The sequence below is a fragment of the Xyrauchen texanus genome, chromosome 30, assembly GCF_025860055.1.
Source record: "Xyrauchen texanus isolate HMW12.3.18 chromosome 30, RBS_HiC_50CHRs, whole genome shotgun sequence".
Classification (NCBI taxonomy): Eukaryota; Metazoa; Chordata; class Actinopteri; order Cypriniformes; family Catostomidae; genus Xyrauchen; species Xyrauchen texanus.
Genome location: NC_068305.1, coordinates 4,003,412 through 4,019,085, shown reverse-complemented (window position 1 = coordinate 4,019,085; position 15,674 = coordinate 4,003,412). Strand labels below are relative to the sequence as shown.

General features: G+C 41.0%; 1 protein-coding gene across 1 annotated transcript in view; it reads left to right on the top strand.

The window, feature by feature from the left end:
• The first annotated feature begins 1,768 nt into the window (after positions 1 to 1,768).
• Positions 1,769 to 15,674, top strand: part of nt5e (5'-nucleotidase, ecto (CD73)) — a 38,979-nt gene continuing 25,073 nt past the window's right edge. Inside the window, exons 1-3 of the mRNA XM_052098290.1 lie at positions 1,769 to 2,129; positions 11,605 to 11,827; positions 15,134 to 15,322. Coding sequence (XP_051954250.1) covers positions 1,809 to 2,129; positions 11,605 to 11,827; positions 15,134 to 15,322 — 733 coding nt within the window. The 5' untranslated portion in view covers positions 1,769 to 1,808. The remainder of the gene's footprint in view (positions 2,130 to 11,604; positions 11,828 to 15,133; positions 15,323 to 15,674) is intronic.

Here is a 15,674-nt window from a genome sequence, read left to right as displayed (position 1 = left end):
TTTCTGAAAGATTTCGCTTCTAAGCTGTACCTAAATACATGTGATATTATTTTCAATAAGCCATGAGAATAATATCACTGAATTCATCTTAATTCACTTATTAAAGCTAATTCCTTACAAAAGAAATTGTGAGCTGATACAAATAAACGTTGACACCACCACGCCAGTGTCAGCTCCAGGCCATGTCACCGCCATGCCAGAGTCAGGTCTCCAGGACACGAATGGGTCCGAGATGGGGTGGCAAAGCTAATTTTTAGTGTGGCAGCTGTGGGCGTGCTTGTGCTGTTGGCTTATCTGTATAATTCCTTCAGTGAATGCAGCACTAAACCAAAACCTGGACAAACATGGAAGTTGTTTGTAACCTTGTCGAGGCACCGAAATGTATTAATAGCATAATTAAATTACAGGAATTATTATGACTTTAGTAAGACAGGAATTCAAATTAATACTCAACTTCATAGAGAATAATAATGGTGGCAAACAGCAAACTTCATTAAGTTAAAAGATGAGTTCCGAACATCTCCGCACATCAATTAATTAAACAGTGGCAACAAAAAATAGCAAAACGGTAACCGTTTTATGTATTCATATTGCAGTGCATGCTCAGAACTGACAAATCAGCAACATTGTTCAATATTGTCACGATTCACTGTTGTCTGCACTGTTTTTTTCCTCTGTCATCTGTTCCCCATGGACACTTCCCATAATTCCCTGCCCTCATCACTGCCAGCTGTCTTCTAATGTCCTCACCTGTGTTTTATTTACTCATTAGTCTTTTTTGTATATGCCCTGTTGGTTGCTTGTTCTTTGTCAGTTGTTGTACCTGCATGTGATGGACCTCCCGTGTTTAACCAGTGCCCTTCGTAGGTATTGGCTCCTGTTTATGTTCTTGTTTCCCATTGTGGATGTTTTATTTGTTCCTGTGTCTACCAGTTATTTGTATTTGTTTATTTTCATTAAAATCCTTAGTTGCACCTAGATCCAGCTCTCTTGACTTCTTCCCAGCGTTACAAATATTAATTTTTTTGTTCAGACGAATCTTTTAGGCTAGTTGAGACAACTTTTGGGTGAATATTGTTGGTCTAAGGTGTGCAAAGTAATTTACATTTTATAGTATCTAGGACTCAAATACCAACATAAGCTGGATCAAATGTAATTAAAAAAAAATTACATTGCACTTTTGATTTCCTAACCCTATATCTATTGTTTTTATCATGAACTTAAACATATTTCTGTGAAGTGTTTTGCTTGAATAGTGTGCTTGTGCTATTTTTCATTCAAATGACACTTGTTTTCTAAAATAATGACATTCACACATTTGCCATAAATGTGCTGTGTCCAGGCTATATTGGACTTATTTACCCTTACAAAATTATTGTTAATAACATGAACGTTATTATGTAAGACTAATTCTAGGTTAATGTTATAAAGGCTCAGTAGGCTATATTATTGTTCATTTTTACTATATGTTAATTCATAGTTCATAAAGTTAAAGTGTAGAACTTTTAATAACATATACTAGTCTACAAATTCACATGAACCAAGATGAATGCTGTAAAAATATTGTAAAGCATTAACTAATGGTAACATACAGAACCGAACTGTAAAGTGTTACCATGTGTTCCACTTCCATTCGTTTAAGATGTGACGTCTTTAATCTTAGTTTAGAAAGTTAATCATGATTAAGTTAACAAACAACCCTTTCTTCTTAATTGTGTGAAACACCCTCGGTTGCCTGACCCCGCCTCCTGAGTCCAGACTAAAGGCGCGCTGAAGTCATCGGATGCGCTCTCAATACTGATGAGAGGATGAAAATGCGGTGGCGGTTCAACGCGTTTTTCTTGCTGTGGATCCAGGTATGCAGCGCGGAGTTTGAGCTCACTTTACTCCACACTAATGATGTCCACGCAAGGGTGGAAGAGACCAACAAAGACTCGGGCAAATGCACTAAAAGCCCGTGTTTCGCCGGAGTGTCGCGGAGATTTACAAAAATCCAAGAAGTTCGTAGAAATGAGAAAAACGTCCTGCTGCTGGACGCGGGCGATCAATTTCAGGGCACCGTCTGGTTTAACTTCTACAAGGGTGCAGAAGCGGCGTATTTCATGAATAAACTCGGATACGATGCGATGGTAAGTAAATACATGTTAGCCAAGTTGTTGTTTTTTGTACCTTTCGTCACTGTTTAGGCTAATCATTAACTTGAATATAAATTAAAGAATTAAAAGTAGAATACACTTACATGTCTATTTATATTAATGTTTTCTGGTTGATTCAGTCGATATATACATAAATTAAACCAGTTCATTTACAGCATAATGCACATTTTAATGTTATCTAACAAAAACTAAAACATTTTTAAGTTGAGCTATTTTAACTTGACTTGCTCTCCATTTAAAGAGGAAACATTCTGGTGTTCTGTCTTGCTATTTTTACATTAGAAGTGTGCACATGAGTCAGATGGACATGTTACCATAAGTGTTGAGTTTTTAAGATGGCGTGTCAAGTAAAAAAGAAAAAAAAACTCCTGCGTTATATTTTGTCCAAACGCGCTCAAGATGTTTTTTTTTTCTCACGGTGCCGATAAAGTGTAACACCCGATCTACACCGGACGCGAGCATCGCGTCAAAATCAATAGAACTCCATTATAATCAATGATGCTGTCTACACTGGAGGCGTCCTTTGTACCGACAATAAACGAAAGTCCAGTTCCATTTTACGCTGCATGCTCTGACGCTACTTCAACAGTTTAGGATGTTCAGGTCGACGTGTCCAGTGTAGACAGCGTCAAGCCGTTGCGTCGTATCAACAGTCGTCCGTCTGACTCATACAGACCAACATGATCGGACTCCTCTACAGTGAATGGTGCACCACCCATCAGACCAAAAAAACGCTGACAGAATGCAAGAGCTTCACTTGTGTGAATGGCCTCATCAGCTCGATGCAAATCAGTTCAAAGCAAATCAACAGTATTTTTGAGAAGTGGAAAAATACAGTAGATTTCTGAAGTAGAGAGTGTGAGATGTAAAGAGTTTTATTTTTGCAAAAGGCACATCTATGTTTGTACCTTTTTATTTATATAATGTTTAGGAAATGAAGTGTGTCTCAATATATTTGCAGCCCAATGCAGCAGCTTTTGAAAGAGTGTGTTGTAATCGTATTCAAATGAGTCCAATACAGTGTTGTTGTTCAGCACAAATTGAACAGATTATTGGTTGATCATTGAGGAAAGCACACATGTGCTCAGCACAGACAGTCCCCTGAGACACTAAAGGAATTGTTTACAAAAAATGAGAATTCTGTCATCATTTACTCCCCCTCATTTTGTTACAAATATGACTCGCCTACTTTTATGGAACACAAAGTGGAAAGTTTTGAAGAATGTTTATAGTGATACAAAGGTCAGTGATGCTCCAACAAGCAGCATAACATTAATCTCTATACAACACATTTTTGAAGCCATGTGATAGCTTTGTGGGGGAATAGACTAAAATGTAACTTATTATTCACTGTTTTCAAAAATCATGTTTGACAGCTATGGTCAGGATTCACTTTCATTTTATGGAAAAGTCATACATGTTTCAATTGACAACATTGTTAAAAAAAAAAAAAAAAAAAAACTGTAGATTCATGGCAGCACAGGATGCCAAACATTTACCATAAATTGAAAAAATAGTCTGTTAACTCTGTAAGTGAAATTACATGTTTAAAATGTAATTTGTTGTAACATGTTTCAACTATAAAATTATGTTAGGCCCCTGTAAGTTTTGACTGTTCTTTAAAAAAACAAAACATGTTTTGATTGTAAACAGGGACCTGCACAGACATTTTGAGAGGCAGGGGCTCAAGTGAAAAAAAAAGGGCACTTCTCATAATTACGTATTTTTTTACTTTTTTTAAACAAAAAAGTATATATATTAACACAACTCTGACTTCCTTTTTAAAAAATGTGTTTAAAAAGTTAATTAATTTTATCTTCCTCAAACTCACGCAATTGTATCATTTTCAAAAGATGTCTACAAAATAATCAGTTCACACAGAAACCATGGTCTCCTTAGTATTTACTAGGTGTATAGAGCAGCAAAGGAAACCATGCCACAATGTGCATGTTTTCTATGCTACTAGTTTCAAGTATATATTTAGAATAACCTAAATAACTGCATAAAGCAGAACTGCATCAAGCAGAGGGGCTTGTTTTACTAATAATTTGTTTATTTTTGCACAAGGCACTACATCATTTTAATTATTTTGGTGTTATCAGAATACATAACACTTTGACAAAAATCAACACAAATATTCACTCTAAACTGAAGAGGGCTGTTGCTGCTATTTTGTTAATTTTACTGAAAACAATCACTGCAAAAATGATTGACAAAATACAAATAATAACTTAATAAAATTATTACAAAAAAAGGTCTTCTACTTCAAAATAAAATCTGTTACTTCCATTCCCTGGTTGTCTCTCCTTCCTCCCTTACAGCGGCAACCTTCTGGGGGCCATGTCCCTGTAGATGTTTATTACTTCACTGTGGTTTACAGGAATGTCTTTCTCAATAGCCAGGAGGTGGAGATCAGAAAGCCTCTCTTCTGTGCATAGGCTTCTGAGTGTGTCTTTAACCAGTTTGAGCTTGGAAAATGACCTCTCCATTGTTGCTGTTGACACTGGAATTGTTGCATAAGTTCTTATCATTTCCACCAGTGTTGGAAAGATATCCTGTCCACTGTTGTCTCTCAGTGTTTTTAACATCTCCTTCATGGTGGATGTGTTTGGGAAAGATGCATGAAAATCCCTGAGCTCTGTTTTCAACTTCTGCTCCTCTCCTCCATAGAATTCACACAGTGTGTGAATGGCCTCAAGAGAGCCGCCCAGGACCCACTGCATCTTTGCCTATCCAGTTGTTGGCCTTTGTCAAACTGTGGAGTGCGTTCAGTATTTTACTGGACTGTGTCTCACCTTCTCCCCTAAATCTTCTTTGTAGTTCCTGAGAAAGAACATCTAAGAATCAATAGTACACCTTTACTCTGTAGTAGTCTTCTACTGACTGGAAGGAGTGGCTCTCTGTGGCTGCACCAGTACTTTGGCTGTACTTTGCAGGCACCCTCCTCTTGCTTTGCTGTCCCAGGGGCTCTTTGGGAATGCTGATCCCAGCGGCTTCTGCCTTTTCCGTGGCACTCTTAAACAGTTTTCCAAACTGTTCTTCTGTCCTGGGGTTGGACATGGTGTCCTTCACTCCATCAACAACAGTATATGCTGTGGACAGATCAATATCACAGTTCTGTAGAGCATCAGAGGCAAGAGCAGTGACTTCAAAGACAGGAGTGGCGATCTCAAGGCAGAGCAAAAACTCAAAGTCTATGGCTTTAAGGTACATCCTGGCATCTCCAGTAGCAGTATCTGGAGGCTCCTGCTCTGTAATGTCAGTGAGGACCTTGACCACAGAGCTCATCACTTTAAGGAGGGCCTTCAGGGCTTTTTCTCTGCATGCCCAACATGTGTCAGAGAGTTTCTGCAGTTTGATTACACTCTCTCCAGGTTGCAGGGCCTTTTGGCATTTCACAAATGCAGTGTGTTTTTTCGTAGAGCTGGTGAGAAATATATAGAGCTTCTGTACCAGGTGGAAAAAGGTAATGAAGTGGAGGCTTGATTTTGCAGCTTCCACTAAGACCAGATTTAAGCAGTGGGCTTGGCAGTGCACATACAGAGCCTTGTCATTGTGTTGCAGTCCTCTATATTGACCACTCATATTGGCAGCGCCATCATAGCCTTGACCACGCATGTTTTAGATCTGTAGGCCGTTGTTCTTTAGCAAGTCAAGAACTGTTTTCTCCATTTCCTCACCTGTTGTTTTTGACACATTGCAGACCTGGACGAAGCGCTCCTTGACTTCCATTTGATACACATATCGCACAACAAGAGAGACCTGCTCGCAATGAGATACATCAGTGGTTTCATCTATAAGTACTGAATATATAATGGCCTCCTCTATCTCTTTCCATATCTCTCTTTTTGTGAATGTGGCCAGGGCTTTGATGAGATCATTTTGTGTTCTGTTTGAGAGGAGTGAAACTTGACACCTCTTCTTACCCATTTTCTGGTCTTTGACATTATCCAAATGTAGTCTAAGTACACTGTCATACTGGCTAAACACTTTAACAAGTTCAAGGAAGTTGCCCTGGTTTGAGCTTGTGGCAGACTCATCATCACCCCTGAAAGCCTTCCCCTGCCGTGCAAGATATAAAGTTATCTCAATTAATCGGGTCAAAATTTCTCTGTTTCTTTGTTTCTCTCTCTCTCTTTTTGCCTTGTCTTGAGCATTTGATACCTCAAAAGCTGCTTGTAAAGCACTATTTTTATACGTGTTCCATCGCACCATGCTTGTTAAGTGGGCCTCTGAGTCTGCATGATCTTGCATTTTTTCAAGTCCCCTTTTCCAGTTGTCAACACCAGCCACTCTCCACGTACTCGTGTACTTTTGTTCATTAAGAAAAAGCAGACAGCTAAAGCAGTACATACTATCCTTGTCAGGTGAATACTCCAACCATGGCCTATTTTCATACCATGTCTTCTGAAATGATTGGCCTTCAGTATTTTTGGGAAATCTGAGAACAGGTTGGCATGGTCCTCTATCAACACACATTTTCACATAACTGGCATTACACTGGAGATCAAAAGCATTGTTGTGTGCGGGATCTGTTGGATACTTTAAGGATGCAATTTTTGATATGGCCCCTTCTACACTACCAACAGTTTCCTCAACCTCATCATCTTCTATTGCTTCCTCAAACTCAACATTATCCACCGTTTCCCCCTCTATAGTCTCTTCCTCTTCACCACGAACAGTGATTTCCTGATCATCTTTGTAATCTGTGTCAGTCGTTGCCTCTATAACCTCCTTTTGTCTTTCAGTTGTTGTTTTAGAGATTTCAACTGCTCTCTCAGGTGTAACACTTTCAACATCTGAGTTATCTGTTCTCTCTTGGGTTTTGCTTCTGATACCTGGTTTTAACCATGCATTTAACGATTTTTTGCTACTCTTGGCTGTTTCCTGGCGCTCCTTCTCCTTCCTTTTCTGTATCCTTTCTTTTTTTGGTATTATGCTGCCTGCAGGCATGATTAAAATTAATTGTTTAAATACTTTTTGTTTCACAAGCAAAATAACTTTTTAGCTTCACACAACCAAGCATCAGAATACTGAATTGCCTGAATGTTTTAATCAAATACATAATATGTACGTAATATATTATACAAAAATATAATATTATTATTGCTATGCATGTACACACATACACAATAACTGATTGTGACATGGACTTAGTTTCACATTTGAGGGAGGACTGTATCATCATCATCAAATAAAACCTTCAAAATCCACATTTAGATGGAGTTTGTTTTAAACCTACTATCCTCCATCTGTTTGCATCTGTAGATTTCTTCTAAATTCACCAATTTAGATTTCTGTGGTGATATGCTTTAATTATTTTGTTTATCCTATTTACCTGCATTGCCCTGTCAATTAGATGCAAATATGTACATTTTAACTAGTTGATGCCTAATTTGCATGTCAGTTTATCGATTGTGATGATGTTATTAGACACACACACTGTATTCACCTGTAGGGTCCCCATTTAGTACAGTAGCACTGTATGGCCATGATATATTTGCCTTAGTTAAACTGTAGCTAACTTATTACATTAGCTAGTAGCTCATGAGGCATGCATGCTAGCAAGACACAGGTTAACTATATTTGTCTTTGGCTAATCAGCAGTAAATTCGAGGCACTGGTAGTTTAATCTTTTGTTCATTGACACTCACCTCAACACAAGCCAAGAAAAACACTGCTGGGAGGGGCCGCTGCTGCTGCTGCCTCGTGTGTGTGATGTGCCGATGTGCGCCGCTGCGCAGAGACGGAGAGAGAGAGGGAGCGTTTCAGAACTCCTGACCCGATATTTATATACACTATTCAATAAATATATTTGCTTGACAGGGAAGCTGTGCGCATTCTGCGCAAACAGGAATATATATTATTTTTCACAAAAAAAAAAAAAAAGCAACCCAGAAAAAAGGGCACTTTCTCTCCAAGAATAAAATGGGCAGGTGCTCAAGCCCCTTTTGATGTCTATGTGTGCAGGTGCCTGATTGTAAATAGAAATAACTGTTAGACCATTAAAAAAAACAACATGTTTTTACTGTAATTGCTGTGCCTCACCAGCAAATGCATTTAATTTTTTTTAACCCTATGAGATAAAGTAGGTTTATTCCACTATGCATTTTAAGCTCAATTAGACTTATTATTTTAAAGATTATAAACTTAACATTTTTGGAGCTTAGAAGCTCAACTCTTCACCTCAGTGGTAACCCCCAAAACTCCAACGCTACAGAAACTCAACTAAATCTTAACAGGACATTAAATACTTTAGAATATCCCCGTCTTTGTGGGGCCTGGGTATCTCAGCGAGTATTGACGCTGACTAGCACCCCTGGAGTCACGCGTGCGGAGTGACTCCATCCAGGTCTCCTAAGCAACCAAACTGGTCCGGTTGCTAGGGAGGGTAGAGTCACATGTGGTAACCTCCTCATGGTTGTGATTAGCAGTTCTCGATCTCAATGCGGCGTGTGGTAAGTTGTGCGTGGATTGCGGAGAGTAGCATGAGCCTCCACGTTCTTTGAGTCTCCGCTGTGTCATGCACAATGAGCCACGTGATAAAATGCGTGGATTGACTGTCTCAGAAGTGGAGGCGACTGAGTCTTATCCTCCACCACCCAGATTGAGGTGAGTAACCGTGCCACCACGAGGCCATACTAAGAAGTGGGAATTGGGCATTCCAAATTGGGAGAAAAAATATATACCCGCCTTTTCATCTTGCAAAGATCACATAAAATAGCTCTTAATTTCAACATTTACTCTCCCATCGAGTCTCATGCAAAGCATGCTGGTGGTCTAAAAACATATATTTTAACAGTATTTTACTGTCAAATTACATGTATTGTCTTCTTAAAGATATTATAATTTTTACAGTTTATGTTAAAGTTATATTGAAAAATTAGATTATTTTGACACTCATTTATTTGTTGAGTTTCTTTATTATTATGAGAACAGCAGAAGCTCAATATCCTGTGTCGCAAATGTAGTGTCAAATTAAATAAGACTCAAATGTACATGCAAATTTGGTGTGATTTTTATTTTAGGGGAATTTAACACTTCTATTAAGAAATGTGGAATGAATGTTCAACTATACTGTATTGTCTCTGTACAAATACATTTAACCTATTTTTTAAAGTGAATGTAAATAATTACAGAATTCTAATTTTTGGTGAACTGTTCCTTTAATTTGGCACTGTTCCTTTCTGATTTTGTGAAAAGGAGAGCTAGACTTTCTGAAAGATTCTTGTCTCAGGGGGGGATGTGCTTCATTCAGGTATCAAATGTGTTGACAGTTTTTCCATGATTATAGATGCCAAAGGGACTCATTGCTCATTTTGTTATTGATGTAATGTAGAGCAGAAGTGGACAGAAGGTTCTGGACAAGTGCTCATGAGCCCCGGTGTCTTCATTACAGTGGACACTGCACCTGTTCAGGTGTTGTGGGATTTAAACTTGTGGAACATAAACAGAAAAGGTGTTTCCCAAATGCAGTACAAGATGTCCTCAATGCTAACCGTATTACCCACTTGTCAAAGACTGTTAAGACATGCATGGGTGAATTCTCCAAAACATTTTACACAAGTTCTTCAGCTGTAACAGACAGCAATAAGCAATATACAGTATTGGTATGAAATGCTTTGTTGATGTTGATGTCCTGTGGTGTGATATCCTGTACTGCTAACTATTTAAACATCATTTACATTTGTGTCCATTCCTTTTTCTTTTTTTAACCCAAAAATGAAAAACAAAAATGTTTATTTTTCTTCATTCATTTTAACACAGATTAATAAAATACGCAGATTCAAACAAATTTCCTGTTGACCATTTCATTTTCTATTTAAAAAGGAATAAAGAGATCGGGAGAAAAGAAAAAAAAAATCCTTCCTTGTTTAAAAATTTTTTTACGCCTTGAATATTTGAAACACACATGTGAGTGGCACTGAAACGCCCCTTTCATCTGATTGGTCAACTTGCCCTGTCGTCTGTAGCCTACTGCCGTAATCCCATCAACTAGAATTAGAGTTGTTCATCCAGGCTGAGGCAATTACGTTGGCAGCATAATGGACAGTCCTGATTTTACCCACCGTTTACCCATCTCGACGGACTTACAGTCGTTACGCCTTGTGTCCGAATCTTAGCTTTTACAATTTTATGTCCGCTCCAATCCATGTTCATGATGCTTAAACATTAATTTAGCATTCGCTTTTATCCAAAGCAAGAGAACCCTTTATTTACATTACATTTATCGAATACACAGGTACTACAAAGTCATACAATGTTAATATAAATAATAAACCAACTCCCAGTCATGGCCAAGTGATATGGCTTGCGATCTCTCATGCATCATCCATTAGAGGCAGCACCTCGCAACAAGACCTTGATGTGGCAAGCAGCAAGATGCTAATACATATGGCATGCATTGATTACAGTTAGTGGTGGTTTGGGACAATATTTAATGAAAATTGAGACAAATTTGCAGAGCAATCCCAACTCTAATTCTGGCTGATAGGATTAAGGCAGTACAGAAGACGGGGCTGGTTCACCAATTAGATAAAAGGGGCGCTTCAGTGCTGCTGACATGTGCATATCAAATATTCAAGCCATAAATAAATGTTTTAAACAATGAAAGGAAATTAAAATTGAGCCATTTCCCCCTTTCTCTTTATTCCATTTTAAATAGAAAATGAAATGGTCAACAGAAAATGAGTTTGTGTCTGCTTATTCTATTCATCAGCGTTAAAACCAATAAAGAAGAAACCGCTGTTTTAAAAAGTTAAAAATAATCGCCACAAAAGTACACGGACCCTGGTGTATTCTGCATTGTATGTTTGATTGAATTAGGAAGATAATGGACATCCTTGTGATTTATTCTCTCCTGATGGAACCCGATGGTCTTAAACTTGTATGCGAGTACGCCCTTTGTTGCTTTCTCTCCCATTCAGCAAACAAATCCGAAAGGGCAGAGAGAATAGATAGATTAGAGTAATAAAATGTTTTAATAACAATAATAATAAAAATAGACAAACAAAGTAACAATATACCTGATTTTATAATAATAAAACGGTCTTTAACTGTGTGAGTTTACCCCAAAATGGAAGAGGAGGAGCTAAGAGAGCACACAATTGCAGTCAGAAAATTAAAGGGGCAGAGAAACACATATACAGATCACTACACATTGAACATTTTGAGTAAAAATGTGTGTAAAATATTCTTTTATACCTATTACATAAACAGTACATGCAGTTTTTTTTAATATATTGTCAGCAGTGAGTAAAGAAAAAGTTTCCTGAGTAGGCTTGATCCACAGGTGCATCCTCTGCAGAATTTTTATTTGCCGTAACACCTGACACACACGTCACATCTTTGCTGTTTAAACAAACCATAACTGTCACATACATCAACAGTGCATCTTGAATGGCTTGATCAAAAGAAAGTTAATATTATTTATGTGTGTAATATGTAGGCCTTTGGAAATCATGAGTTTGACAATGGAGTGGATGGTCTCGTGAAACCTTTTCTTCAAGACGTGAACTTCACTGTTCTCAGCGCAAATATTAAAGCCGATAACACAATCGCTCCTCAGATTAGTGGATACTATTTCCCATATAAGATCTTCGCCATCAACTCAGAGAAAGTAGGAGTTGTGGGGTACACCTCTGTGGAAACGCCTGCTTTATCTTTACCAGGTAAGATCATTCATTAAATTCATATTGCTGGGTTCCCCTTCTGTCACTCACTCGACGTTGTGTCGATTGTAGTGACACAAGAGGTCTCTTCTGAGAGCCTCGCGTACCTCTGAACTTGAGAAAAGGCTAATGTCAAGTAAAAGAGCAACATACACAAGCTGGCGTTGAACGTCCTTCTCAGGATGCGTCTTTATAAAGATGCCCTTCCGCCATTGTGTAGTTCCTGGATGTGGCCAGATCCGACGGTTATAGACGCTGCCTCGTGTGCCTGGGTAGCGATCTCACCAAGGCAGTGTTTGTGAATGGTTCATGTTCTTACTGCGAGGACATGACCATAGCAACGTTGCGGTCACGGCTTTCGTTTCTCAAAACGAAGGCCACTCCGGCCGCCCCCCGTGTCGCTCCTTCTTCCGACAGGATTGAGGACGACCCGGTTGGCGATGGAGGCGCATTCCCGCAAACCACCCGCCCCCCGGTACGCTTGTTTGCTTCCGTCTGCGCTCAGGGCGCCGGCGGCTCGCTTCACGGCCAGTTTGTCTCATCCCTGGAGCCAGGTCTGGATGACGACATCGCCGCTGTATCGGAAAGCGTTCAGGCGTCTGACACTGAACACCTGACCAGACTCACGTCCTCGGGCCAGCCCACCCGGTCAGAGTCTGACGTGCAGATGGCCGACATGCTTTCTCGGGTCGCTGTGAGCGTTGGACTGGAACCCTCCGTCCTCCCCCCAACCCTCGCGCTTGATGCAAAACTTTGCAGTCCCAGCTCCCCAGACACGGCCAACTCGCCTCCAGACCTACGACTGCCCAGCCCCACGACTGGAGCAAGGTAAGTGATTTGAGTTTTTTCTCAGCACACAAGCCTCGGGACGTGCTTTTGCCTCCCGACGCACTATTATCTGCTCCCCCCTGCCGCGAGGCCCCACCCGGTATGTCCAAAATGATCATCACGTTGGCTGGCCAGGACCATCCATCTCGGCTACGCGATTCAATTCGCCAGGCTCCCACCTCGTTTCAGCTGTATTCGCTCCACCCCGTTGCGTGGCGAGAACGCCAGCACCTTACAAGCAGAGATTGCCACTCTGTTACTCAAGGACGCAATAGAGCCTGTCCCTCTAGCCGAGATGAAGAAGGGTTTCTACAGCCCTTACTTCATCGTACCCATAAAAGGCGGTGGGTTGCGGCCAATCTTGGACTTGAGAGTTCTCAACTGGACTTAACACAGACTCCCATTCAAAATGCTCACGCAGAGGCCAATTCTAACTTGCGTTCGGCATCAAGGTTGGTTCGTGGCAGTAGACCAGAAGGACGCGTACTTCCACATCTTCATTCTGCCTCGACACAGACCCTTCTTATGGTTTGCGTTCGACGGCCAGGCATATCAGTACAATGTCCTCCCCTTCGGCCTGTCCCTGTCCCCTCGCGTCTTCCCCAAGGTCGCAGAGGCAGCCCTTGCCCCGCTACAGGAAGTGGGCGTCCGCATACTCAGCTATCTCGACTACTGGCTCATCCTAGCGCGCTGTTGAGAGTTACTATGTGCCCACAGGTACCAGGTGTGCCCACAGGTACCAACACCTCAGCCGCTTAGGTCTTCAGGTCAACTGGGAAAAAAGCAAGCTCTCTTTTCTCTGTTTGCAGTTAAACTCAGTCTGCCGTGACTCAGGTCGCTGCTCGCCACTCACTTCCCGGGCGACCGCAACACGTCAGGTTGCGCTCAGCGGAGAGTGGATGCTCCACCCCCAGGTGGTCCAGCTGATTTGGGGCCGCTTCGGCAGGGCACAGATAGATCTCTTTGTATATAACTACATGGACCGCACACAGGGCTTTAGATGCTCTGAGCAGCACTTTGTTTGCTTTGGTGGACGGCGGAAAGGGAACGCCGTCTCCAAACAGAGGTTAGCTCATTGGGTTGTTGATGCTATATCCCTAGCCTATCACACCCAGGCCGTAACCCCCTTGCAGGTTCGAGCAAACTCTACGAGAAGTGTGGCGTCAGGGTTGAGTCGGTCTCGTTGCGTGTTTTGACAGGTTCGACCGGGTTTTCGGCTTGCACCAGCAAGCAGTCATGCCGCCTGTTCCCGTACGGGTACCGGAATCTAAGAGTGGTATATGAAACCTTTTATTGGGGGTGTTGGGGAGGGTTACCTGCAGCCTACCGAGCTGCTTCTAGCACGAAACAGCCTGCTTGCACCTGGCTCGACAGTCACGTAACATGGGTTAGTGCATGGCGTTTTGAAGTGGGACACCTTGTGTCACTACAATCGACACAACGTCGAGTGAGTGACAGAAAGGGAACGTCATGGTTACTGTTGCAACCTCCGTTCCCCGATGGAAGGAACGAGACGTTGTGTTTCCCTTGCCAAGTCACTATCCCTACCACTTTAATGTGCCGTAACCGTATTCTCGGCTCCTCAGTGAAAACCTGTCTGTCATTTGCTCCCCGCTCCCCTTTATACCCGTATGTCCAGGTGCGGGGCATGCAAATTCTGTCTGCCAACTTGACATTGGCCTTTTCTCAAGTTCAGAGGTACGCGAGGCTCTCAGAAGAGACCCCTTGTGTCACTACAATCGATACAACGTCTCGTTCCTTCCATCTGGGAACGGAGGTTACAACAGTAACCAGGAATAATTCACCCAGAAATGAAAATTCTGTCATAATTTACTCAGGCACCATTCTCTGTCATTGTATGGAAAAAAGATGCAATGAAAGTCAATAGTGACTGAGGGTTTGGGCCGCTAATGAGAAATTGTGTGACATTTACACGCTGAATGCCAGGTGTCGCCATAACACCCTGTCTATACCAGACGTGAATCATGTCGCATCAAAAGCAATAGAACCCCATTATAATAATTATGCTGTCTACACTGGAAGCGACAATAAATGGGTGTTGCACTCTATTTAATGCTCCACGTGTTGGGCTACTACACAAATTAGATTGATTCGAATGTTCGTGTCTATGCATCCCACGTAGACAGCCTCAGGCTATTGTGACGCGTCACATCGATTGATGTGCCTGGTATAGACAGGGTGTTAGGCAAAGCTTTGAGCTTTGAGCGTTCCCTTCACTGTCGCCACAGCTTTATCCACTTACCAAGTTCAAATAGAGTTCAGAAATCAAAAAATATTCATGAATGAAATGCCATGCAAAAAAGAAAAAAGAAAATAAAAATTGTATTTATTCTAGGAATGCTCATGTACTTTTACGTGTGCTCAGTCTTAGGAGCATCATGTCAAAGAGCCATAGGTGGGTATATAGTTTGGGGTAATGCCCAGCAGTGAAATTACCACATTTATATGGTCTTACAGGCCCACATCTTCAGTTTGAAGAGGAAGTTGCTGCTCTACAAACTCAGGTGGATAAACTAATCACTCAGGGTGTGAATAAGATCATTGCCCTCGGACACTCTGGATTCGCAGTGGACCAAATTATTGCGAAGAAAGTTCGTGGAGTGGATGTTGTGATTGGAGGGCACACCAATACATTCTTGTACACAGGTATGTATCAAGTCATTGACTCAATTAACGGAGTTATATTGTATAACTAGAAAAGTTAAAAAACTTTAAGGAGCAAATTCACTAAACAGTTGTGCCACTTTTGTGCATGGTATTTCTGCTGAAAAACCTGCTTCTTATTACTAGCCACTGTCGTGGAAAATCGCGATGAATTTCTCTAAGTTGTAAGAAAACTCTCGGAGTCTTGAGTTCCAGATGCCAAAGTTGTAGTTTATTGAACACCACAAACATGAGACCGGTCAGCTGTCCGTTCTGACTCATTATCCTAAGTTGTCAGTTATATATCTTTTTGTTATCTTGTTACCCATTATCTCTGACTAACGAGGTCACTGCC